Source organism: Labeo rohita, chromosome 9, assembly GCF_022985175.1.
Source record: "Labeo rohita strain BAU-BD-2019 chromosome 9, IGBB_LRoh.1.0, whole genome shotgun sequence".
Lineage (NCBI taxonomy): Eukaryota > Metazoa > Chordata > Actinopteri > Cypriniformes > Cyprinidae > Labeo > Labeo rohita.
The window spans coordinates 23,879,414-23,906,148 of NC_066877.1; the positions used below are offsets into that span (position 1 = coordinate 23,879,414).

The window sequence follows — 26,735 nt, forward strand, 5'->3', positions numbered from 1 at the left end:
CAGAGTCTTGCATAATGCAGCAGAAATCAAACACACCCTTTGTTTTAGCACAAACAACACATCACAAGGAGCTTGTATGTACATTCAAAACTTTATTCATGGGTTACAGTGTTGTAGAAAGCTTTTCCCCTTCTAAGCCAATGGTTTGAATAGATACTGAAGGAAATGTCACAGAAAGAGCTTTCTTTGTTCCCTACTGACCACAGACACTCACCTCAGAGTATCTACTAATCAGCACAACACCAGATTTTAGAGCTAAGGTAATTCTATACAGGAACGTAATGAGCAGTGTGCACTGTGACAGAACTGCACAATGTTTGAATCATTAAATGGCTGTGTCTCATACAATGTATTTTACAACAGTTCACAATTTCCTTCAACATCATAACTCTTAGGAGGTCATTTCAACAGACCGTATGGCATGAACTCATATTTCATATCTAACGTTACCCGTTCCTTCCTACCTGCTCTGGCCTGTAAGGTGCTATGAGATACTTCAGTGAAACAATAAAAGAGGGGGGAGAAGGTGAGGTGTTTCTGTCCCAAACTGTGTTCGTGAATATCACAGACACTGGGGGGAATACAAAGAGGGGAAAGTGGGACAAAAATCACACAATCCAAAAATGGTGGCTATTTCTGAAGCAAAATCCCACCACCGCTCCATACCTCCCTTCCCTAATCCCGGCCCCGTACCAAATCCCGACATGGAATAAAACTTCATGAGGCAGAAAGGGCCTAGACCCTTAAGGAGAAGTAAACTTCCAGACTAAAATTTACAGATAATTTACTAATTCACACCCCCTTGTCATCCAAGATGTTCATGTCTTTCTTTCTTCTGTCATAAGAAATTATGTTTACTGAGGAAAACATTTCAGGTGTGGACTCAAGTGGTGCCCCCAAATTTGAACTTCCAAAATGCAGTTTAAATACAGCTTCAGATGGGTCTAAACGATCCCAGCCTAGGAAGTAGGGTCTTATCTAACGAAACTATCGGTCATTTTCAAAACAGTTTGACAATTTACATATTTTTAATCTCAAATGCACATCTGTCTCGTCTCTGCGATGCGCATGCGTAGTCTGTCTACTTGTACTTCTGCAGCGATGTAGGATGATTTTGAAGTTAGAGAAGAAAACGAGATGGGAGTTTTTTGACATACCCTAACTGTATTGACCGTATTGAACCGAGTTCCCAAAAAACAAAAAAACAAAACAAATCAGAGTTCACGCAGACTTAAACAAGACGAGCGTTTGAGGTTAAAAAGTATATAACTTTTCAATTTGTTTTGAAAATGACTGATTGTTTTGCTATATAATACCCTTATTCCTCGTCTGGGTTCATTTAGAGCCATTTGAAGCTCCATTTAAACTACATTTTGGAAGTTAAAACTTAGGGGCACCACTTGAGTCCACTATATGGAGATGATTCCTGATTTTTTTCCCTTCAAGAAACAATTTCTTATCGACTGAAGAAAGAAAAACACGAACATCTTGGATGACAAGAGGTGAGTAAATTATCTGTAATTTTTTGTTCTGGCCATTAACTTCTTTAAGAAAAAAAATCTAACCAAAACGTGGGCTAATATTACACTTCATAATACAATACATACATCTTTTTCCAGCCCCATGCAACCATTTAAGTGTGCGTGGCATGGTCCAAAAGAAAGAAAAAGCACACTTGGATTAAAGCATGTCCTTGTGACGATGTAGCCAAGCAGATTTTTTCACTTATTTAAAATGTGATCACAAGAAGACAATAAAATGTACAATCCAGCTAAAATCTCTACATGAGAGAGAGGTCAAAATATGCGCCTGGATCCAGAAACCATCTCTCTGTTAAAATTGCCATGCACTATATAGATACAGCTAGTTTCTGCCTTAATTCAATACATATTACACACAAAATAAAAACAAACATTCATTTCTTATCTCTGTTAATGTTTTTGTTTTGTTTTTTTTTCATTTTTTTTAAATGTATGGATTTTTTGTTAATTTTTTTTTGATTTTTGGCATTTTTTTCCAGAAAAAAACCTGAATGGAACGTTTAATGATAAATACATTATTCGGCATCTGGTTGTTTGCGGTTGGAGCCTTGTGTAGCCAAACACAGCACCGCATCATTTGAGTGCCCAGGAAAAAGGAAGGAGGGAGAAGGAGGAAGGAAGCGTGCAAACAAAAAGGAGAAGGGGACATAAGTGCTTAACAAAGCTCTGTAGGGGAACAAAAATGCTCGAGAGAGACGAGAGAGAGAGAAAAAAATGTGGATGGGTAAGTTAGAAGGAAAGCATGGGCAATAAGAACGCCTCATTCACTGCACAGTGCTGTGATGGACAGGCATGGGAGCAGACAGATGGACCATCGTACTGACAGATGGCTGGATGGGCAGCAATGACACATCACTCTTCTGTGCAAACTGAGTGAGCGCTTGTTCGATTGGATGAAATGGTCAGGTGATGGAAGCCACTCTCATCTCCATGGTGACAGAGCTGACCGATAGCGTGTATGAGGGATCAGTCTGTATTCTCTGTCCTGATGCAGTGGGGTGGTTGATGATGGTGGTGATGGTTGGCGGTGGGGATGGGGAATGTGTGGATCTGAAGTGGTTCTTTAGTTCTGCATCTGCTCAAAGAACTTGTAGGTAGGGTTTTCATAGCCGTTCTGCTGCATCTTAGTGAGATGACGTTCCTCAGGGGTAACCGCTGCATCCACCTGAGACAAAAAATTAGGTTGTCGTTAAAAGTGTTTGTTCAGACCTAGACTAAGATTCCCAGCAGTGTTTATTTATATACTATCATTTTGCTAGATAAGACCGTTATTCCCTTATTCCTTGGCTGGGATTGTTTAGAGCCCTTTAAAGCTGCATTTAAACTGCATTTTAGAAGTTAAAACTCACAGGCACCATACAAGTCCACTATATGGAGAGAAATCCTGAAATGCTTTCCTCAAAAAACAATTTCTTTACAACTTAAGAAAGAAAGACATGAACATCTTGGATGACAAGGGGGTGAGTAAATTTTCTGTAAATTTTTGTTCTGGAAGTGAACTTCTCCTTTAATGTTAGTTTAAGTTTCAGTAATTTTGTTCTGGGCTTTTGTCATTTTTATTATTTTTAAATAATTTTTAAATATATCCATTTAGCTTAAATTTTATTTAAGTTTTAGACTTAGTATTTCAACTTAAAAAAAAAACAAAATTGACATAAAATACAGTTTAATTTATATATATAAATTAAATATAAATATTATATATTTACATAAATATATTCTCTATCTATCTATCTATCTATCTATCTATCTATCTATCTATCTATCTATCTATCTATCTATCTATCTATCTATCTATCTATATATTTCCGTAAATATATAATATATAAAATATATAATATTTATATTTAATTTAAACTTTGTCAATAAATATATATATATTATATATATTTATGTAAATATATTTTCAAATATTTTAGCAAATATATATTTTGGCTATGTTTTTGTATATTTTCAAATATTTTTAGAAGTATTTTAAAATATAATTTTATCTAACTGATAAAATATTTTAGACCTGACAACAGACATTTAGTTTTATATTTTATATATACATATATAAAAAAACAACAACAACAAAAAAACACTTGCAAATGTATCAAAAATAGATTTATTTACTCACAAAGTTGTGGTCCTTTGACCATCAGGATTTTTAATGTTTTTTTTTTTTAAATAAGTCTCTTCTGCGTACCAAGCCTGCGTTTTTTTTTTAATTCTAAGCAATAAAAACATTAACATTTTGAAATATTTTTACTATTTAAAATGACTGTTTTTTATTTGAATATGTTTTAAAATGTAATTTATTCCTGTGATTTCAGAGCTTTTTAGCATCATTACTCCAGTCATATGATCCTTCAGAAATCAGTCTAATATTCTGATTATTATGATTATTATGTTGAAAACAGCTGGATAGATTTTCTGAGTAGATTTTAGAGTATGTTTCTTTGATGAACAGAACGTTCAGAAAAACAGCATTTATCTGAAATAGAAATCTTTTGTAACATTATGAATGTCTTTATCACCACTTTCGATCAATTTAAAGCATCCTTGATAAATAAAAGTATTACTTTCTTTCCTAAAAAAAATAATAATACTGACTCCAAGCTTTTAAATGGTATAATGTTACAAAAGCTTTTAATTTGAGATAAATGCAGATAAAAGATCTGTGGATCTTCGGATATTTTTATCCATCAAAGAATCATGAAAAAAATTTACTCAACGGTTTTAAATATTGATAATAATAATAATAATATTGATAGTAATAATAATAAGTTTCTTGAAAAGCAAATCATCATATTAGAATGATTTCTGAAGGATCATGTGACACTGAAGTCTGAAGTAATGATGCTGAAAATTTAGCTTTGATCACAAGAATAAATTGCATTTAAAAATATATTCAATTAGAAAGCAGTTTTTTTAAATAGTAAAAATATTTCACAATATTACTGCTTTTGCAGTACTTTGGATCCACTAAATGCAGGCTTCGTGAGTAGAAGGGACTTCTTTAAGAAAAACATTACCAGTCAATAGTTTTTGGACAGTAAGATTTTTAGAGTATACAGTATTTATTATATATATATATATATATACACATATATATATATATTGATAGAGAATATATTTCCGTAAATATATAATATATAAAATATATAATATTTATATTTAATTTAAACTTTATGTCAATAAATAAATATATATATATATATATATGTGTGTGTGTATATATATATATATATATATATATATACATATAGATACAGAATATATTTATGTAAATATATTTTCAAATATTTTAGCAAATATATATGTGAAAATACTATATTCCAATTCTGCACATCACAAAATGGCCACGAAGAAATATGTTTCTCACCTCAATAACTCCATGGTGAATAGAAGTGTACTGCTTCTTCCTTAGCATAACAAGAGTGATTACGATGACAGTTGCGATGACAACTCCACCCACCATCAGTCCAATTATTGCCCCCTTATTAGAGCCCATGTCTTCTGCAAGGAACATCTGATTCAACACAAACACATCAATCAGTGCGTACAATATGAAAAACCGAATACACGCATTATATTTTATCTCTATGTATTTTTGGCAATATATTTGTGTAAATCGTTGTACCAGTCTCTTGTCACGAACATCATAACCAGCATTGTGTCTTTCCTCAATGTCCAGCCGAACCTTTGGAATCTCTACAAACAACCACACATATGAACATAATCAGATATATGATATTAAACGAAGCAATGGGTGAAAATAATAAAATGCACACACTTACCGGGTCTTGTAGGCAGACCCCTTTCTGGAATTGGACGGGCATCTACGGGTTCAACTGAACAAGACATAAAAAAGCTGTTCAGTCTCTTTTAAATGCAATGTTTAGGTATTATTTCCACTACTGATCAAACGTTTGGAGTTGGTAAAATTTTTAAAAGAGTTAAGCTCAGCAAGGCTGCATTTATTTATTTAGAAATACAGTAAAAACAGTCAAATAGTTAAAAAAGTGAACTATTATTAGAATTTAAAAGAATTGTTTAGTATTTTAATATATTTAAAAAAAAAATATATATTTTCCTGTAATGGCAAAGCTGAATTTTCAGCAGCCATTACTCCAGTCTTCAGTCACATGATGCTTCAGAAATCGTTCTGATATGCTGACTGGGTGCTTGAGAAATATTTCTTGTTAATATCAATGCCGAAAACAGCGCGGCTTACTATTTTTTTGTGGAAACCAAGTTTTTTTTTCATGATTCTTCGATGACTAAAAAATTCAAAAGAACAGCGTTTATTTAAAATAGAAATCTTTTGAAACATTATAAATGTTTCAGTCTTTACTGTTACTTTTGATGACTATTTAAAAAAAGTAAAATCTTAACAACCCCAAACTTTTGAACAGCAGTGTATAGTTGTATATTATTGCTTACTCAATATGTGTTTATGGTGATCATGAAAATGAGCCTTTCAAAAGTTTGCAGTTCATTTACAGCATTCAGTGTGCAAATGTTTACCATGGTTGTCAGTGTTGGCCTGGTTAAAGCTTTCGGGGTGGATGAACCCTAGGCCGTCCTGCTCTGGTGGCAGGTTGTCCAGGGGGGGTGGTGCTGTCAGGCAGGTCGGGCATCAGGGCATCGTTCCCATAGCTCACCCTCATCTTACTCTGAAGAGACGACAGCTGTTGGGTGACTTCTGCCTGGTCACGCTGAATAAGCAATGCTGGAGAAAGAAAGAATGAGAGACCTTAATAAGGGCTTTTCAAACTTTTTAAAAGCAGACTATAATATAAGATTAATTATAGTATGTTTCACAATAAATATAATTTCTAAACATTCACTACCATTCAAAGGTTTAGGGTCAGTATGTTTTTCTTTTTTTTCTTTTTTCTTTTTCTTATATAATATAAGTCTTAGATGTCCCAAGAATGTGTCTGTGAAGTTTCAGCTTAAAATACCCCACAGATCACTCATATCATTTTGAAAATGCGTATTTTGAGTGGAAGCAGAAACATGCTGTTTTCGTGCATGTCTTTTTAAATGCAAATGAGCTGCTGCTCCCCGCCCCCTTTTCCAGAATAAGACTGTGCCGTTATAGCTCGTAGCTCAGATACTCTGCTAAAAAACATCTGTTTGGTTTTGATTATCATGTCTATCGCACTGAAATCGTGTTTTAAAGCCATATTAGTTTTAAACTTATGATATAGGTTTTCTAAAGCGCACATATCTGAAGTTCTCGCACAGAAAGCGGCTGTCACACGACATGTGAGTACTAAACGAAGTTCTCTTTCACGTCGTATTGCACTTAAACTGTCAAAATCAGAGCGGCTTATTTTTTACATTCTTGCAGAGAAAGGCTTACCAAAAAAATTACTGGGTTGGTAGACACACCACGGATCCGATTATAACACTTAAACACTTAAACTGTTTTTAAGATAATAATAAGGAATGTTTCCTGATTTTATAATATACTAAAATAGAAAACTTTTTGTTTAAAAAAAGCGAATTTATTTTTTATTTAAAAAATATTTTTTTTTATTTAAAAAATTCGCAATATTTAACATAAAAGAAGTTTACATACAGTCTACAAGAGAAAATAATAGATGAATTTATAAAAATGACCCCATTCAAAAGTTTACACACACTTGATTCTTTTCACACTTTATTTTCACCCCCTGGCTCTTAATGCATTGGGTTTAATATAATATAAGTTCATGTATTAATAAACGAATGCTCTTAATAATAATAATTAATATTAATTAATAATCTAAATAATAATTTACTATATATTTTTTATTGTTTTTATTAAGTAGATAAATATTTAAATATATTTGTAGTATACCTACACAAAATAAATGTATTTCAATTACATTTTAGTTTTTTTTTTTTTCATTAGGGTAGAAATTTATTAAAAATAAATTCTATTTCTTATTCTCTACTTACACTCTGACTTAGCTTTTTATTTGCAACATCACTAAAACTGTTCATGGGAATCCATGTTTCATTTTTATTTTAAATTGAAAATGTTTTAAAAAATTCACAATATTTCTGTTTACTGTATCTGTGATAAAATAAATGCAGCCTTAGTGGACATAAGAGACTTCTTTCAAAAACATTAAAACATCTTACTGACCCCAAACTATTGAATAGCAGTGCATGTGTGTTGCATGTGAGAGAGCTGAACAGAGATTAGTATTTTTATTATGTGCATATTTATTATGTGAATTTAGCACTAAATAAACCACCTCACACTCACCCACTTGGTCCTGGATTTCATTAGCCACTTGTGGCACCTTGTAGAGATACCCCAAGGATTGGTTCATGCGTTCTTCAATCACACGCAGGTGGGTCATCACCTGTGGGTACAAGCGGTCAAACTGAAGTTTGAATAATCTACCCATGCCTATAGTAGGAAAGAACAACTTGACATAATCTTACAAATGGTCGAATCTGAGATGCCTTCTTGGGATCCACCTCTCGCACATGCTCAAAGTGTTTGAGAGTGTGCTGCCTGTCTTTCTGCTCCGCTCGTATGTACTTCTTCAACAGATTAAGCACCTGCCGAGGCTGTACGAGACAGGACAAAACAAGTTTTCTTGTTCAGCAGTTGCCATTTATCCATAACAGATATTAGATTAGACAAACAAATGACACAAATTACTACTGTAAACACATTTGTCCAACATATGCCATTTTATTTGTAGTTCAGAACTACGGTTGTGTGTGAATACCCGAGGCTGGTCCGATTGCAGAGTGCTAAGGTAGCTTTCCAGTGCCTGGCGGCGACGGTCATTCAGCAGAGCTTCCACTCGTGCCATGTGGGTTTCTACCAGCTGCTGTCTCTCCCCGGCCGCTTCTTTCTCCAACGCCTCCACCTTCTCCTGGAAGCGCTATAGAAACACGAATAAACACAAAGCCAGAAACCATTTAATCCTGACGTATAAAATACCACAAGCCTTTCAATCCCCCAACCACGCTCCACTTTAATGGGAACTGTATGCTGTACTACTAAATCTAAATGCACTTGAACCGCAACCCCGCTAAGTGCTTTACATAACAGGTTCACAAATCGCTACATTATATGAACAATAAATGTTGTTTACTCTCTGCTGTTCACTGCTTATGAATCATCAGCCAACATATCCCATTCACATTTATCAGGTGCTGAGAGTTTACCTGAATGATGGTCTTTTTATCAGCACGAGGAAGGTTCTTCGCCTGTCTCTCTGCCTCCTCCCATTCTCTCATCACCTGAACAGAGATAAGAGAAATGGAAGGACAGAGTCATTAAATGAATTCTGAACACTTATTCACAAAAACCACTACCATGTTTTTAGACATGTATAATGGTAATAGATAATATAATGTAATATAATTTATATACAGTTGAGGTCAACAGTCTGCATACACCTTTGTCAAAATAAGAGGGATCATATAAAATGCATGTTATTTTTTATTTAGTACTGACCTGAATAAGATATTTCACATAAAAGATGTTTACATATAGTCTACAAGAGAAAATAATAGATGAATTTATAAAAAATGACCCCATTCAAAAGTTTACACACTCTTGATTCTTAAGACTGATTTGTTACCTGAATAGTTGTTCATAAGTCCCTTATTTGTCCTAAACAGTTAAACTGCCTATTGTTCTTCAGAAAAATTCTTCAGAATCTCTTTTGAGATTCATCTTTTCATACTGAGGACAACTGAGGGATTCATATGCAACTATTACAGAAGGTTCAAACACTCACTGATGCTCCAGAAGGAGACACAATGCATTAAGAGCTGAGAGTGAAAACTTTTGAACAGAATAGAGATGTGTACATTTTTTTCTTATTTTGTCTAAATATCATATTTTTTTTAATTTAGTAATGCCCTTCAGAAGCTACAGAAGATACTTACATGTTTCCTAGATGACAAAATAAGTTAAATTTACCCTGATCTTCAAATTCAAAAAATATGTCTTAATGCACTGGGTTTCCATCTATTTTGGTAAAATAATTAACATTTTGCAGATTCTGCAAGGTGTATGTAAACTTATGACCTCAACTCTAATATAATATAATATAATATAATATACGATAATGTATTAATAAACAATTGCTCTTAAATAAATACTAATTTACTATAATATTATTTTACTAAAATATTACTTTTATTAAGTACATAAATATTTAAATACAGTTGTAGTATACCTAGCACAAAATATATGTATTTTAAATACATTTGACTATTTTTTTTTTTTTTTTCACTAGGGTTATTAGGCTTATTACAAATAAATTCTATTTCTAATTCTCTACTTGCACTCTGGCTTAGCTTTTAATTTGCAACATCACTAAAACTGTTCATGGGAATCCATGTTTCATTTTTTATACTCTAAAAGTTTTAGTAAAATACATATGTAGGTAAAGATAGCTATTTATTACTATAAACTGTTGTGCAAATTAATAAAAATGATTAAATACTGCTGTAACTCCAATATAATTGCAATGTATCTCTGCAGTGTAACTCTCTACTCAGGTTCCCACCTCTGACATTTTCTCTCTGTGTTTAGCCTCCAGGCTCTCCTTTGCTTTTTGGAAGCGGGTGTGCTCATTCATATCTCCTGGAGCTTCCAGGTAACGATCCACAGCATCAGCAGGGCTCGGGGCCATGGTTGGCACTAAAGAAAATGAGAAGTCTTGTTCAGTGAAAGCCAAAAAACAGATATATATGAACCAGAGAATCTTCCTTACGGCAAAGAGAGTGAAGACTCCTGGGAAAGAACAGCTAGTTCAGGTGCAGGTTAAAATTGGTTAGCAGAGACAGAAACATTATGTGAGATTGCTTTTGCCAAAGGTTGCTATACTGCATGATTTAGGTGCACTCAGAGAGTTAAAAAAGTTTTCATGCTGGAAAACCATCCAGTATGCCATCTGTGTATATACAGCAACCCCAAAAAGTGTTCTGACACTTTAGACACTTAAAAATGTCACTGCATTTAGTAGAAAATATTAAATATGTGGTATAGCTTTGTTGCTGAACTTAATTTGTAATAACGTGCATTGATAATAGTGCACAACAAGACCAGGAATTTAAAAAGTATTCACTTTTACTTCACTTTTCATTTTATAAAGACATGCAGATATGTTCCACTAAGTACAAAATGCCTTAATTTTTTAAAGTATATCTATTTACAATTTTAAACCTTATACAGTGGGCTTGTGAATTTCCTTATTTAAAATAAATGCAAGTTGGTTTGATATTTAGTAATGCAGTGAGATTTTTTAAGTGTGGCATAATTGTCCAAATACTTTTTCTGTGTCGCTGTATGCATGTGGGGTGTGTGAGAGCTGTATTTTATGTGCATGTTCTGTAGCAGCTCCTGTGAAGCTGCTGTGACACTTTCTGACAGCGAGCATGCGGGAACAGCCAGACCGGCTGCGAGGAATATGCCCTGTCAGGATGAGGGCTGCTCCGCTGTCACTTTCCCACAGAGTCCAGCATTGTGCTTAACCGAGCGGAAACCGCCCACTGAATCGCGCCACAGACTGGTCTGACCAGAGGCCGACTACAGCTCCATCACTGGCCCACACACAAAGATAAACACAAACGGAGAGAGAGAATGGGGGAGGTACGTACAGAAATGCAGTGTTCAGCAGGTTAAGAAATGCACTCACTGACATGCAGGTGTCTTCAAAACAGACAAAAGCACAAACTAACATTCAGGCTTACTAATTTGTAAGTATCTACTCGAAACCTCAGGAGGCTGACACTCAAAAACCACTGTAGCTACAGAATAGAGAACTTTCTACTGAATTTAAAAAATGATAAATAAATACATAAATAAACAAATATTCCTAATAAAACTACTAAATATTTTTTTTCTTTAATTAATATGTTCATTTGAAAAATTATAGCTAAAAATACTAGTAGTGTAAGCCATGTATATATGTATATATATATATATATATATATATATATATGTATGTATGTATGTGTGTGTGTGTATGTTTTTAGTTTTTATTTATTTATTTACTTTTTTTAATAGGAATTTTTATAGGAATAGGAACATTCTAGAAGCTTCTGCATCATTCTGTAATATTCTAGTGCTTTCTGAAGCATTCCAAAAAAACATTTGGGGACTAGTCATTAAAGACAAAAGTCATCCTACGTATACAAGTTTTGGACAGCTCATTTTTTATAAGTGGTTATGTTAAACTCTTGTTAGCTCGGTAACATATATATATATATATATATATATATATATATAAACAAAACATTTATAAACAATAGTTTCACAGTGTATTTATATATTATTATTATACTATTTTAATGTTTTTTAAAAGTAAGATTTTTCATGTTTTTGTTTAAAAGTCTCTTCTGCTCACCAAGCCTGCATTTATTTGATCCAAAGTACAGAAAAAAAATACTACAATTTTTAAATATTTTTACTATTTAAAATAACTGATTTCTATTTGAATATATTTTAAAATGTAATTTATTCCTGTGATTTTAATGCTGAATTTTCAGCATTATTACTCCAGTCACATGATCCTTCAGAAATCAGTCTAATATTCTCATTTGCTGCTCCAAAAACATTTATTATTATTATGTTGAAAACAGCTGAGTAGAATTTTTTCAGGTAGAAAGTTCAGAAGAACAGCATTTATCTGAAATAGAAATCTTTTGTAACTTCATAAATGTCTTCAAAATCACATTTGATCAATTTAAAGCATCCTGGCATTTAAATTTAGTAAAAAAGAAAGAAAGAAAACGTTAATAAAAATGTTGAATAGTAAAAGTATTTCACAATATTACTGATTTTGCTGTATTTTGGATCAAATAAATGCATGCTTGGTGAGCAAAACATAATTCTTTAAAAAAACATTACAAATTCTACTGTTCAAAAATTTTGACTGGTAGTGTGTATATATAAAACTTGATGCACAAAAGATAATAGATGGTTACATTCAGCATCAGTGTCCAAACAGCTTCCCACTGTCTAACAGTAAAGTCAGAGCAGTATTTAAACAGCAAAACTTACTAGTCCACACCACCACTGATTTATTTTTTTTTTTTAATTTGTAGATCACAGTAATATTATTTATTTTACTATGGTGCTGTAAATTCAGGAGACACAGATGGAGAATTAAAGAAAAGTTTCAGTGCTCAGTATGCTCAGAAAAGACAGCAGGAGGCTAAACTAAAAGAACAAGACGCTCTTCCTATACGGTCACCTCACAGAGACCTGTAATCCATGCGAGCTAAAGCATCCAGCCATCTGCTGAGCTTGTGAGTTTGGCACGAATGAAGCGAAGAAAGTGAGAAAGAGATGATGTGCTGGTTAGCGGAGAGGTGAACTTCTTCTCAGGAGACGTCTGGACTTACACGCACTGCTGCTGCAGACAGCCATGCAGTACTCCTCAGACTCAAAGTTATTGCGGTTACCCCCGCAGCCCCCAAACATGAAGGGGGCGCATTGGCCCGTCTGCGCCACAAAATACCAGCGGGATAGCTTGGCATGGCACGGCCCCGACCTAGGAGGGGCCCAGCATACCGCTGATGGGGAAGAGACACTCAGTGGATTTGTTTAAGTGCTCATATGTAACGTTTTACCTATTTAAAGAACTACATGCCAAACTTCATGTCTTGAAATGCCACATGATCTTATTAGTATTCATAGTTGTAACGTTTGGAAATGTACCACTGATATGCATATAGAAATCTCACCTCGCACAACCTCCTCTATAGACTCTGTTGTGGTAGTGGTGGTGGTGGTCATCGCAACATTGGAGGTCTGCTCACTGGTGTCTTGTTCATCAGTTGTGTCTTCATCGTCATCTTCCTCATCTTCATCATCTTCACCGTCACCATCTTCGTCGTTGTCCCAGACTTCCTCTTCCTCATTGTTGATATCCTCATCATCCTCAGTCACAGCAGGTTCAGGTTTGGTCGGAGCCTGTTCTCTCAGTACACTGTGATGCAAAAGTATATGAAGATCATGACATTTTTGAGACTACACTGAAAATATGGAATTCAAAATATAATTTAAACCAGATAATGAACTGTTTTATAGGAGTGTGAAAAATGTTAAACACACATTAGACCAATAAAAATATTTTAAGTGAACAATGTTAAACAAAGAATTTCATAATATGAACATGAAATATGTTTAAGATTCTGCACTAAATAATCAGATATATTTTAAATATATATTTCAAGCTATACAATGGGGTCAAAAATATACAGTTGAAGTTTTCATACACCTTGCAGAATCTGCAAAATGTTAATTATTTTACCAAAAAAAAGAGGGATCATACAAAATGCATGTTACTTTTTATTTAATACTGACCTGAATAAGATATTTCACATAAAAGAGTTGTAAAAATTACCCTGTTCAAAAGTTTACACTTGATTTTTAATACTGTGTTGTTACTTGACTGATCCACAGCTGTTTTTTTTTTTTGGTGATAGTTCATGAGTTTCTTGTTTGTCCTGAACAGTTAAACTGCCTGCTGTTCTTCAGAAAAGTCCTTCAGGTCACACAGTTTTTTGGGTTTTCAGCATTTTTGTGTATTTGAATACACATACATTGAATACTGATGCTTCAGAAGGAAACACAATGCATTAAAAGCCAGGGGGTGAAAACGTTTTGAATTTGAAGATCAGAATTTGAAGAATTTGTCTTTTGTAATAGTTGCATGCATGTAAACTTTTGAACAGGGTAATTTTTATAAATTCAACTACTATATTCTCTTATGGACTACAAGTACTAAATAAATAAATTTTGCATGACCCTGCTTATTTTGCTAAAATAATTAACATTTTGCAGATTCTGCAAGGTGTATGTAAACTTTTGACCTCAACTGTATTGCAAATATAGATTTTAAAATACATTTAAGTTTACTTACATTTCCTTATATATTTTTAGCCATTTTCATATATTTTCATTTTTAAACATTTTTGCAAAACATATACTTAAAAATTATTTTGTATTTACCCATAAGGCATTTTTAGAAATGTATTTTATTGTTCCTTCAAGTACATTCTGCCAAATATTCTGGTATTTCAAAGTTTAAACTAAATATGTATTTCAACTTGAAAATATTTAGCACTATTTAGAGCTGGGTTTTGACAGAAATGTCACAATTCGATTCTGATTCACAAGCTTGTGATTCGATCCGGAAATGTGACATTACGTGACATTGTTTACAAGCTGTTAAACTGATGTCTTTGCACGGTTGAAACACTGATTGAGCGATTACACGAGACAGGATACGGATTTCGGTAAGTTGTACTCTTTCTTTTAACATAACTTTTACAGTTTATTCATGTTTATTTCGTGTTGAAACAGGTATTAAAGTGAGGAGATGATCAGTTGACGTTCGCGCCACACTGCCGCTTCTCTTAAACGGAGGCTCTACAGCGATCTGTCACTAAACAGCGCCAAAACGGCATTTATTGTTTGAATACTGTAATAAAATGGAGAATTTGAAACCTGAGACTTTGTTTCATATCACAAGTAACAAAGCACAAAGCTTTTTGCGAATTATTGGATGTGAGGTGCACCACAATATTTCATTCATTAACTGAAAACAGGCAATGCTGATCGATTCTTGTTATTTAAGAATCGTTTCGTAAAAATAAGAATCGTTTAAAGTCGAGAAATCGATATTTTTTACCCAGCCCTACCATTTACAACCTATATGTAGCATATATTTTGGCCCCTACAATATATTTTTGCTGTATGGGATGCTTTTCATCTTTCTCAAAAGAGGTTGGAGAACATAATCATCAGATTTAACACAAACTTGTGGAATTCATCCAGCTCAAATGCTGCTGTTTTTATTAGTGGTCTGGGAAACAGTCAATAAGAGAGTTTTGAAGCACTGCTTGTGTTTACCTGCTGTCCGTGTACTCGGCTTCTGCGCCGCCCCACCACACATCTGAGTTGGCCTCCTCCTGCTCCTCGCTGTCTAACTCCTTCTGCTCCTCCATAGGGCAGCATACAAACTCTACTCCGCGGAAACGGTCGATGCCGCACGGCAGCAGCATGCCGTAGTCGTGGAGATTCATGGAACGATCACCGCAGGACTGCAGCGGGGCAGCCACAGGGAACGAGCGAGCGAGAAGCGAAAGCGAGAGTGATATAAGGTGCTGAGTCATCATACAGCTATAAGTAGAATGCTCTTGTGGGTTAGCCAGAGGTGTATTATAAATCCTATTCAATCATAATCTGCCTGCACTATTATTCAACATGCAAATAGGTGCTGGATCTGGCACAAATTACAGCTCTGTGTAGCTTCAAAATTTTGCGAATGTGTAAATGTCCATGTGGTGTAACCTCTGACCTCTTTGGCCACTGTGTGCCAGTGCAGATGACTCTCACACATGTCCATTCGCTCCTGGTGCAGGAACTTGCACTTATCTGGGACAAGGAGGGCATCGCTGACAAACTCGCCAACTAATCAAAAAAAGCAAACAGTTGCTCACCAGGTGTTCAGATAGATTCTTGCTGATATGTACCTCGCAGGGTGAAATATCCTGAGCAAATGTGTTTTGATGAATCTCATCTTATCTGATGCAGAAGGATGATAGGAAATCACACAACAGCCACGTTAAAAGCATTAGTTTAATGTCCCACAAATCCAGGTTAATACCCCAGGAGTGGCGGAGTGCTCTGATGTAAGCATCACGTTGAAGGATAGACTTTATGTAAACACGGATACGTACCCAGGCAGCGGTAGGGAACCACAATGCGCGTGTGACTGCGGCACTGGCGACGACCCGTTTTGCACCAGTTCTGGATGCTGACGGGCTGGTTGGCCTCCACTACGTTAGTGATCTGGAGATCTGGGTATACCTGTGGGAGTCAAGACGGGGTACAATTACCAGATGATAATGAAGGGAAAACAGAAAAGCCATTGGCAAAACATTTTACTTTCATAATCTGACCTATTTCCAAGTAAAACAGGCTATACAATGAGAAAAAAAGATCCCTTGATTTTACTAATTGGGAAATTAGAATATATGTAAGAATGTAAAGAATATAAATAATTATGATGTGCTGAAATGAAAATTTGTTGCTGAAAACATTCATTTTTTTCCAATCACCAGTCAGCATTAAAGGGATAGTTCACCCAATGAAAATGAAAATTCTGTCATTAATTACTTACCCTCATGTCGTTCCAAACCTGTAAGACATTATTCATCTTTGGAAAACAATTTAAGATATTTTTGATGAAATCCAAGAGCTTTCTGACCCTGCATAGACTGTAATGCACGACACGTTCAAGGCCCAGAAATGTAGTAAGAACACTGATAAAATGAAACTACAAGAATGCTTCTTGTGCACAAAGACGTTTCTTCTCTTCCATGTCAGCATTCGACATGCATATACAACAGTACCACGCCGCGTGTGTTGTGCAGCAGAGACTGACATGGAAGACAAAAAGTATTCTTGTAGCTTCATAACATAACGTTTGAACCACAGATGGACTATTTTAATGACGTTCTTACTACGTTTCTGGGCCTTGAATGTGTTAGTTGCATTGCTGTCTATGCAGGGTCAGAAAGCTCTCGGATTTCATAAAAATTTTTGTTCTGAAGATGAACGAAGGTCTTATGATTTTGTAATGACATGTTGGTAAGTAATTAATGACAGAATTTTCATTTTTGGGTGAATTTACTCTTTAATAAACTCCAAATAATCCTAAAAATAACTGTTTACTAAAAATATTCAGCCTCACAACCTTCTCTCACAATCAAAACCTCAAACTTTATGGCTGCACATATGTAGTTGCAGAAATTTCTCTTTGCATATAGTAAGACAAGGAATGTGTAATATATAAAATATTTTAAATAGTAATATTGTGAAATATTACAATTTAAAATAACTTTTTTTCTCAGTTGATTGAAATAATTTTTAAATGTAATTCATGATTCAATAAGTCATGAGGTTCAGTTTTTTGAAATTGAGATTTATACATCCTATGAAAGCTTTCTATTAATGTAGCTAGGATTTGTTAGGATAGGACGATATTTGGCTGAGATAAAACTATTTGAAAATCTGGAATCCGAGGGTGAAAAAGATCAAAATATTGTGAAAATCGCCTTTAAAGTTGTCCATATGCTTAGCAATGCATATTACTAATCAAAAATTAAGTTTGATATATTTGGAAATGTACAAAATATCTTCATGGAACATGATCTTTACTTAATATCCTAATGATTTTTGGCATAAAATAAATATCCATAATTTTGACCCATACATTGTATTGCTGGCTATTGCTACAAATATACCCGTGATACTCATGACTGGTTTTGTGGTCCAGGGTCACATATGCTGATTTGGTGCTCAGAAAAACATTTCTTCTTCATTATTATCATTATTGAAAAGTTTTGCTCTTTTATTTTTCTTCATTCAAAAGAAGAGCATTTGTTTAAAACAAAAATCTTTTGTAACATTATAAATGTCTTAACTATCACGTCTGATCAACTTAATATACTATTGCTGAATAGTATTAATTTCATAAAAAAATGTATACTAACCCCAACTTTTGAACGGTAGAGTATATTGACATTATATTGGCTATCGGCCACACTGCTATCTAAAGCACTCATATGAGTCATCCACTTAATAGAACTTGACATGCTTATGTAATACTCAAAAGGCCCTGGGCTATTAATTAATGATTGTCATTATATAATTGACTTTAATTACTAAAGTAGTCAGGATACAATAATGTTTTACAATCTGTGTAAGATATCGACGAGTAACACAGACACTGCAGCAGAACTCAATCTCATTTTTTCTCTCTCGTCTCTCTTATTACCTCTTGGCAGTACTGAAGGATGCCCTCTTTGGTGCCGATGCAGCTCTTGGTGCCAGTTGGATCTGGCTCCCACTTGCCACTCTGGATGTTGATATGCATGTTGAGTTTCCCACAAAACATGGCCACCTGGGGCTCCGCCAACAAGCCCACTGAGTCATCCGATGGCACCTGCCAACAGCACAATCAGCGGTAACATAAGAAACCATTATCACATAAGCCTATGATCTTCAGCTGTCTTCATGCGGGGGGCTTTTTTCTTAGCAAACATTGATATATATATATATATATATATACATATATATACGATCGACTGTAATTGATATGATTAGTTAATCAGCATATCACTGAAGTAATCAGACCACATTTTTATTGTTCGACTGTCCTAATTACAATATGACTTATGGACAGAGACGAACTGAGAAGAACAGAGATTCGGCAAATAGCTTGAGCATGTGATAGATGTAGACAACAGCAGGTTTACCAATCTATTTAGAGTACTAAATATTAAAATGTCCACAAAACATGCTCTGTGTGGTCCACTGAGATGGAGGTATCAGTATTGTTTGATTTACTGATACAAGGAGATTACTTTGAATCTACATACAAACACGTTAGACTAACAATATTGTACCAGTTGTTGTCCCAACTAACCAAACAGAGAGTTGACTAGATAAACACTTACAGACTGAACAGTGTTGGGTTTGAGTTCCTGGCATGCACTATGACGTGAAGAAATGATGTGGTGGCTGTTATATGATTATTATACAGTTTTCCAGCTTTATTTATGCTGTTGTTGCTGTTTTTGATGTTCCTGCTAGTATTCAAAATTCAAATTATACAAATGCTATTAGGGGGTCTTTGAAGCCTCTCCTGGTATTTAATAAAATATTAAATACTACATAAATATGTATATGCTGTAAATAGTTCAAAAGTTTGGGGTCTGTAAGATTTTTGCATGTTTTTTAAAGAATCCTCTTATATGCTAACCAATTTATTTAATTAAAAATACAGTAAAAACAGTAATATTGTGCAATGTTATCACAATTTAAAATAACTGCTTTCAATTTTAATATATATTTTTTGAAATGCAGTAAGTCGAATTTTCAGCAGCCATTACTCTAGTATTCAGTGTCACATGATTCTTCAGATATCATTCTACTACGCTGACTTGGTGCTCAAGAAACATTTCCTTTATTAATACTGAAAATAGTTGTACTTCGTAATACTTTTGTGGTACATTTTTTCAGGATTCTTTGTTGACTAGAAAATTCAAAAGAGCAGCATTTATTTGGAATAGACATATTTTTGTAACTATGTAAAAGACTTTACTGTCACTTTTGATTGTTGAAAAAGTATTTGTTTGCTGAAAAAGTATTAATGTCTTTAAAGGGGTCATGACATGAGAAATAAACACTGCCTCCACAGAGCTGGCATTGATGAATAGTCATTTTCTCACCAAAGGCCCACTGGCCTTTAGTAGCTTAATGGCTGATAACTTGAATAAACTGAATGTAAATGTCATGTTGTGTCAAAAGCAAATAGAAATTATAATCCATGCCGCTATCTTGTCTGCACTGGATACAGTATACAGATGCACATTCGCTTTCTGACAGTCCATGTGCTTGTGTCTGTCATCAGTAGGACAAATGAAGCAAAAGAGCGTTCGTTTTGACGTGTTTGGTTTAAACAGCTCGTTCACATCTTTGTACAGCCATCAGAAGGATCCCAGCATAAGGAACAAGTGGATAGTTTATTTTAATGGCATCCTGGATCGTGTCAGAGGATTGTTCGGACTTCGGAGCATTGTTTTATAATTGAGACACAGTATCATGGTGAGTTCACAAAGAAACATTTGTTGAGAGATGAAGCGGTACTAGATCTGACTACAGCTGCATCACTAACTGTAAGTAAATTATTTCATAATGCTTTGTCTGGAAATTACCACTTTGTTTTTTGGTCATGTTGTTAGAACACTCAAATGCAATAGCGATGGAGCGTTAACACAGTTTCCTGTGTGGTGACGTTAGCCAATCACAACAGTGGTTGATTACTGATAAGGTTTAAAGGACCCGCTCCTTAAAAATAAGTCGTTTCAGACAGAGGGTCAGAATGAGGGTTGAAAATAATCAAATTTTGTGCAAAAAACTTTATTAAGATTATAAGTAAACCTCAAGGAACATATTAAAATAATTTTTAAAAATCCATGTCATGACCCCTTTAAAAAACAAATCTTACTAACCCCAAATTTTGAATGGTATAGTTTATACATTTCTCTTCATTTACCACACAGAAATATGTAACAGTGGTAACTATGGAGGATTTGTTTTCCTTCATACTAAGCCACACTTCTAGTGTAACACACAATGTTGACTATATTTATAGTCTTACACATTTATTTGAACACTGAGGTTTATGTGTTAAGTGTGAGGGTCTTACTAAAAAGTGAATTATCAAACTAAGTTCATTCTTGCTGACTAAACTATAAAAACACCCGAGAGCTCAATGTAAAACAGATCTGACAAGTTGTAAACAAATATTAATCTGTTTTAGAGCCATGATACCAGTTACATAAGTTACAATATGAAACATTACTGTCCTATTTGCTTCAGAATTAAAAGCCTTAAATACAATCTAATCTCTTTTAGTGGATGGAAGGATATTTGAAAATAAGAAAGGAGAAGAAAAATAAATGAGAAAGCAGTATGAGTTTGGGGTAAAGGTCTTGAAGATTACAAGACTAAAGGAAAACATATTTGTAGAAGACATTCAATTCATAAACTGAGCCACTGAGAAAGAGAGTGTGAGAAAGAGAGAAAGAATAATGGCTGTCCTCTTTTCTGTCTTTGGCCTGGCCTCGACCCAGTGTGTCACAAAGGTTCCTTACAACCAGACCCACCCAGTCTGTTCAACTGAGCGTGAGGAATTATGGGACTGTTGTGTTTTCCCTCTTTTGTCCTGGGTAACAAACAGTGGAAGTGCTGCTATAGCCAGCTGTCTGAAATATGCATCTGTCTCATTAAGCCGATAGATGATAGATAGATAGATAGATAGATAGATAGATTCTGTCTGGTGATGTTTTTTTTTTTTTTACTTTTTAACAAATGGTTTGGTGGTTACAGTGCAATAAAACATCTCTCTGCTGTAGGGCAATTTAAACAGAATACAGTAATTATGCTGGCCACAGTACAGTAGTTAGCTCTTTAGGAAAACCATGTGTTAGACACAAAATGGTCTTATACTGCAATGAGCTGTGAGATATCAGCTATAGATGGGTTTACATGTACTGTTTAGATGGGATTACTACCATGGTGCTGTCAATGCATGATATATGAAATGCTTTAATATTGACACAGCCGCTGAACCATTCGTGAAAGCTAATCATCTGTGAATATCTATCGCCCGAAATAGTGTCTCAGCCAGGTTGTCATAGCAGCTCAGGATCCACATTAGTGCATCTATCAAAATGAAATGTACAGCTTTCGAGAGCCATTCAGCTCTGGCTTAATCTTTAAGGTTGTCAAAATCAATGAGGTCGTTTTTGTACTTGCACTCAAAGACATAATTTAAAACCGACCGTGTTTACATGTTCCACTAACATTTCCCAGTCAAACAAAGGAAGCCCTTTTTTAGATGGAGGCTGACTGAAAACAGATTTACCAATTATAAGCAAACCAAGCAAGGGAGCTTTCAGGCAAAACACCTTGTTCGTGGTTATTATGACCAGTAAAGAGGTGACAACACAAACTCTCAAAGCTTGTTTTGGCACACTACATACAAATGACACCTTCAATGAAAATGCTTGAGGGTCTTATTTCTTGCAGCAGTCAGTGTGCACATCATATAATGATTTACAAGCGGTAAAGTTTTAGTTTTTTTTTCCCCTGATCAGAACTCAAGATTGTTGTTTTACATGCACTCTAAAAAAAAATGCTGGGTTATTTATTTCAAACCAAATGCTGGGTTCAGCTTGTTGAGTCATTTTATTGGGTTGTTTTTTAATATTTTTCCCAGATTGAGGGTAGTTCTTCTGCACTCTAAAAAATGCTGGGTCCAGCTTGTTGGGTCATTTTATTGTGTTATTTTTTAGATTTTTTTACCCAGGTGCTGGGTAGTTTTTCTGTAACTAAGCTGCTGGGTCATTTTTAATGGGTTCATTTTATTTATCAAATATTGGGTTATTTTTTTCTACCCAACTGCTGGGTTGAGCCTGTCTCCGACGAAACAACCCAACTGTTGAGTTACAGTCAGGGCGTGGGCTCTTTGTGTCCTCTACAGGAGAGCGGTTCTCATTGCCGCCGTTTTGGAGCACTTCTTCAGCGAAATAAAGGTTTGTATACATTTTATTTAATTTATAAAGTCTGTAAATTATATTATTTACACAATGCAGCATACAAGGACAAGATGTCAGTCAACTAAATGTGTCAGCAGCAGTCGTTTTGAATGATGGAAACGCCTTTTGCCTTGCATAACATAAATTGATTTTAGTTGTTATAATACTAAATTTAATTTATTTTGATGTTAAAATATGGTCTCTAATCTCTGTACTGTTTGTTTATGGGTAGGTTATGGAGTCTGTCACCGCATCTTTCAGCTATGAGTGAAATGCAAGTTGGCGGTCTGAGGTTCGTAGTTCCCCCTGCAAACAGCAGCCCATCACCGGCTTAGATTTCGCCAACACACTGGCACGAGAATTAGCACTATTTTGTTGAAAAGTGATTGCAGAGAAAGTTTGAATAAACTTAAATTAAATTGCTACATTTAAATGTTCTATTTTTTATTTCTAAAATGCTTGTTAAACGAGTTTAAATTCATGTAATATTGAAAACTATGCTGTATTCACCCAAATAAATAAAATTCACTCATTTAAACCACCCAGCATGTTGGGTAAAAACATTTAACCCAACCAGCTGGGTCAAAATATCCCAGTATGTGTTCTGTTCAATATTTACCCTACGCTGGGTTGCCAAATAACCCAAGTTGGGTTGTTTTTAACCCAGCATTTTTAGAGTGTGCCTACCACAATAAGCCACACTTTTTTACTCAGTTTTGATGACCCCATCAATGGACTAAGACCAGCATACTTGATTTCATACACTTGATATAACTGTGATGTGAATCAATAACATAAAAAACAATGATAGAACCTTTTTTTGGACATATATTATCCAATAGCTATCTGAGCAGAACATGCTTAAGCATTGTTCCAGAATGTCCTGGGAACATTAGTGTATGGTTGTTAAAAATGACACCTAACAAGATTCCTATAATGTTACGAATTGGTTCCCCACAAAATAACCAGAGGGGAATCATATACTAAGATCAGATAACTTCATGAAACACAATAGTAACCTGATGTTCTTTGTGAGGGCCTGTTTGGAACCATGTGAAAATACACACAGATTCGCATCTGAGCTTTCATGATTATTGAAACAATAATGTTGAAATATTCATAATACTGACCTATATTTTACCCTTTTTAAGACATTACTCCCTCCACACTCAATTTTTGTTATGTTTTCCTCCAGAGGGATTCAGTAGGGAGGTGACACCCCTAAAACCCCTGATTCTTATTTGCAGATATTGGTACCACAAAGGCTTATACCATATGTTTTGAGCACACTAACACCACATGTACGTCTAGGCCTATATTATGGAAATACAGTATAGCAGTTTAGAATTAAACATTTATATTATGTGTTTAAACTAAGTACTAGATGTCAATAAAGCCTTGAACTTGACACGCAATCCCAACAACAAAATAATCTGTGCATGCAATGCATAAACCGCCGTCTGGGCGCAAAAAACAGGTTAAACCCATCCAGAGCAGATTTTTGCCTTTACGCCGTTTGGATAAAAAAAAAATGAAACGCCGCAGTTCACTGACGCCATCTTGCTTCTGTCAACTAACATCTTTTAGTAATATTCCTTACAAAATCTCTCCACCGTGAACCAGTCCCACATCATTGACGCATTTTATCAATCATGCCAACATAACAAAGCAAACGCCTTCATAAAACACTCGTGTGAATGTTAGATGCGCAAAGGCGCCGCAGAGGAATATGATTTTCCTCAGATGCTCGAATGCTTAAGGAGGGCCGCCGGATTGCTGCCACAGCATTTATTCCCTCAAAATGGAGAACTGCAAGCTTGCAAACCAGCCGTAGGTTTTATGTTTCTTATTTTGTGTATAAAAACGTCTGTATTGCAAGCGGTGAGGGACTGCGTTCTTTAACACATGCCTCCTTGACAAAGAGCTGTCATTCACTGTGTTTACATGATTTCACTAGGCGCATCTGCATGACACGAGTCTGGTCCATATTTATCTTCTCTAACCTCTAACATAAAAAACACAAAGGTACAGCAACATAAAACCGCCATATCAGCATTTTCCACCATGCATTTTTTTTTTTATCAGCACGTCCTTCGAATGTAAGCTGACGCTTTCATATGAAGGTGAACAGGCGACTCCCAAATATTAAAACAATGCATCTCCTATAAAGATGTTAGAATGATGCACGTCTTTTCTCAGTGGTATGTATCAGTTTAACGCGCTACAGTTCGCCCGTTATGCCTAATATTTGTGTAAACCGGGCGATCCAGTCTGCACCAGGAGCCTCCACCCAGCACTTTTTAAAATTGATTTAAAACACCGATGGCCACTAAAAAAACCCATTGCATTAGAGAGAAAGCTATGATCCTGCTGGAATACGCCGCTGACAATCCCGCAGCGCTCAAAATGTCTGTGTGCATCCGTGTCATGCTCTCGCTTTACGTTTTTTCCCTTCGCTCCCAGGCCGTCCTTTAAAGTATGGAGGAGAATCAAGCTCCTTCTCCATTACACAATCACTATTCTTACCTCGATGGCGAGCGACAGAGTCGTCAGCATTAACAGCAGGGATACCGTACGGTCCATACCCATGGCCGTGTTCCCAAATGTAGCACGTCCTGATGGATAAACGTCCTGAGCGGATCAGGGTTTTTCTGTCGCGATTTTCAGCTCCGTGTTCCCCTGTCGTCTGTGCTGGTTGTGCTTTGTGAGAATGCGCGACTGCACACAGCTGCTCCAGTGAAAGTCAGCTGACCACACGTCTGGAAAGTGTGGAAGAGAGTGGAGTTGTGGATTGGAGGTGGTCAGCGAGGAAACCGCAGAATTTGACCGATACATCAAAACACTGGAATGAATGAATAGCACGCAGAGACAATCGCAAAGCCTTGAATCTCTGTTCGATTTAAATTATAGCATCAGTTTAGAGTAACACCTGTTTTTATCAGTGGAAATAATAATTATTTAGAAATAACCAAAGCCATGGGACCGTTGGGTGATTTTCAGTTTTTGTAGCTTAATAACCTCTCTATAAGGTTAAAGATGACTATAAGTGGACTAACATCTGCTCCAGTCACTATAGAAATTCATTTGTAATATACACTAACAGTCAAAAGTTTTTTTTTTTTTTTTTTTTTTTTTTTTTTTATTAGTCTAAACCTGGATTTATTTGATCCAATGTACAGCAACACAAATTGAAATATTGTTACTATTTAAAATAACTGCTTTCTGTTTGAATATATTTTAAAATGTAATTTAGTCCTATGATTTTAAAGCTAAAATGTTAACATTACTCCAGTCTTCAGTGTCACATGATCCTTCAGAAATCATTTGAACTAATATTCTGATTTGCTGCTCAAGAAACTTTTATTATTATTATTATTATTATTATTGTTATTATTATCATCATCATCATCATCAATATTTGAAACAGTACAGTTTTTTCTTTCAGGACTCTTTGATGAATAAAGAGATCCAATGATTAGCATTTATCTAAAATAAATTTTTTCAACATAATAATAATAATAAAAAAAATGTTTTTGAGCAGCAAATCAGAATATTAGAATGATTTTTGAAGGATCATGAGACTGAAGCAATGATGTTAAAAATTCAGCTTTGAAATCACAGTTATAAATTACATTTTAGAATATATTCAAAGAGAAAACAGTTATTTTAAATAGTAAACATATTTCAAATTGTTACTGTTTTTGCCTTATTTTGGATCAAATAAATGCAGGCTTGGTGAGCAGAAGAGACTTCTTTAAAAAAACATTAAAATCTTGTTCAAAAACTTTTGACAGGTTGTGTATGTCTAACTAAACCTGAAGATCCAGACTATGAATTACTGAAATAACAATGGTTTGTACACCCCTTTTACACAAGTGGTTAGAAATAAATAGGCTGTTTAATATTTCTCAATCTTGCTTAAAAGTAGTTGCATAGCGAAAATTTCTTCCCTATGATTATTGCTTCTACTACAGTCCAAGTCGGAGTGGTTTTGTGGCTGTGACTACCGGGTCAAAACTTATTTCGTGGGCAATTGGAGAAAAAGACTCA

The 26,735-nt window shown here is 34.9% G+C and overlaps 1 protein-coding gene across 1 annotated transcript; it reads right to left on the bottom strand.

Annotated features, from left to right (window-relative positions):
• Window positions 1-72: 72 nt before the first annotated feature.
• Window positions 73-25,499, bottom strand: appb (amyloid beta (A4) precursor protein b). The gene is given in 18 exon segments (XM_051119631.1): window positions 73-2,706; window positions 4,909-5,055; window positions 5,167-5,237; window positions 5,324-5,377; window positions 6,054-6,138; window positions 6,140-6,258; window positions 7,792-7,891; window positions 7,974-8,102; window positions 8,267-8,425; window positions 8,712-8,786; window positions 10,067-10,200; window positions 12,909-13,079; window positions 13,251-13,495; window positions 15,424-15,614; window positions 15,872-15,984; window positions 16,254-16,383; window positions 18,356-18,523; window positions 25,212-25,499. Coding segments are annotated over 18 exon segments (2,256 nt in total). The 5' UTR covers window positions 25,275-25,499; the 3' UTR covers window positions 73-2,604.
• Window positions 25,500-26,735: the final 1,236 nt, after the last annotated feature.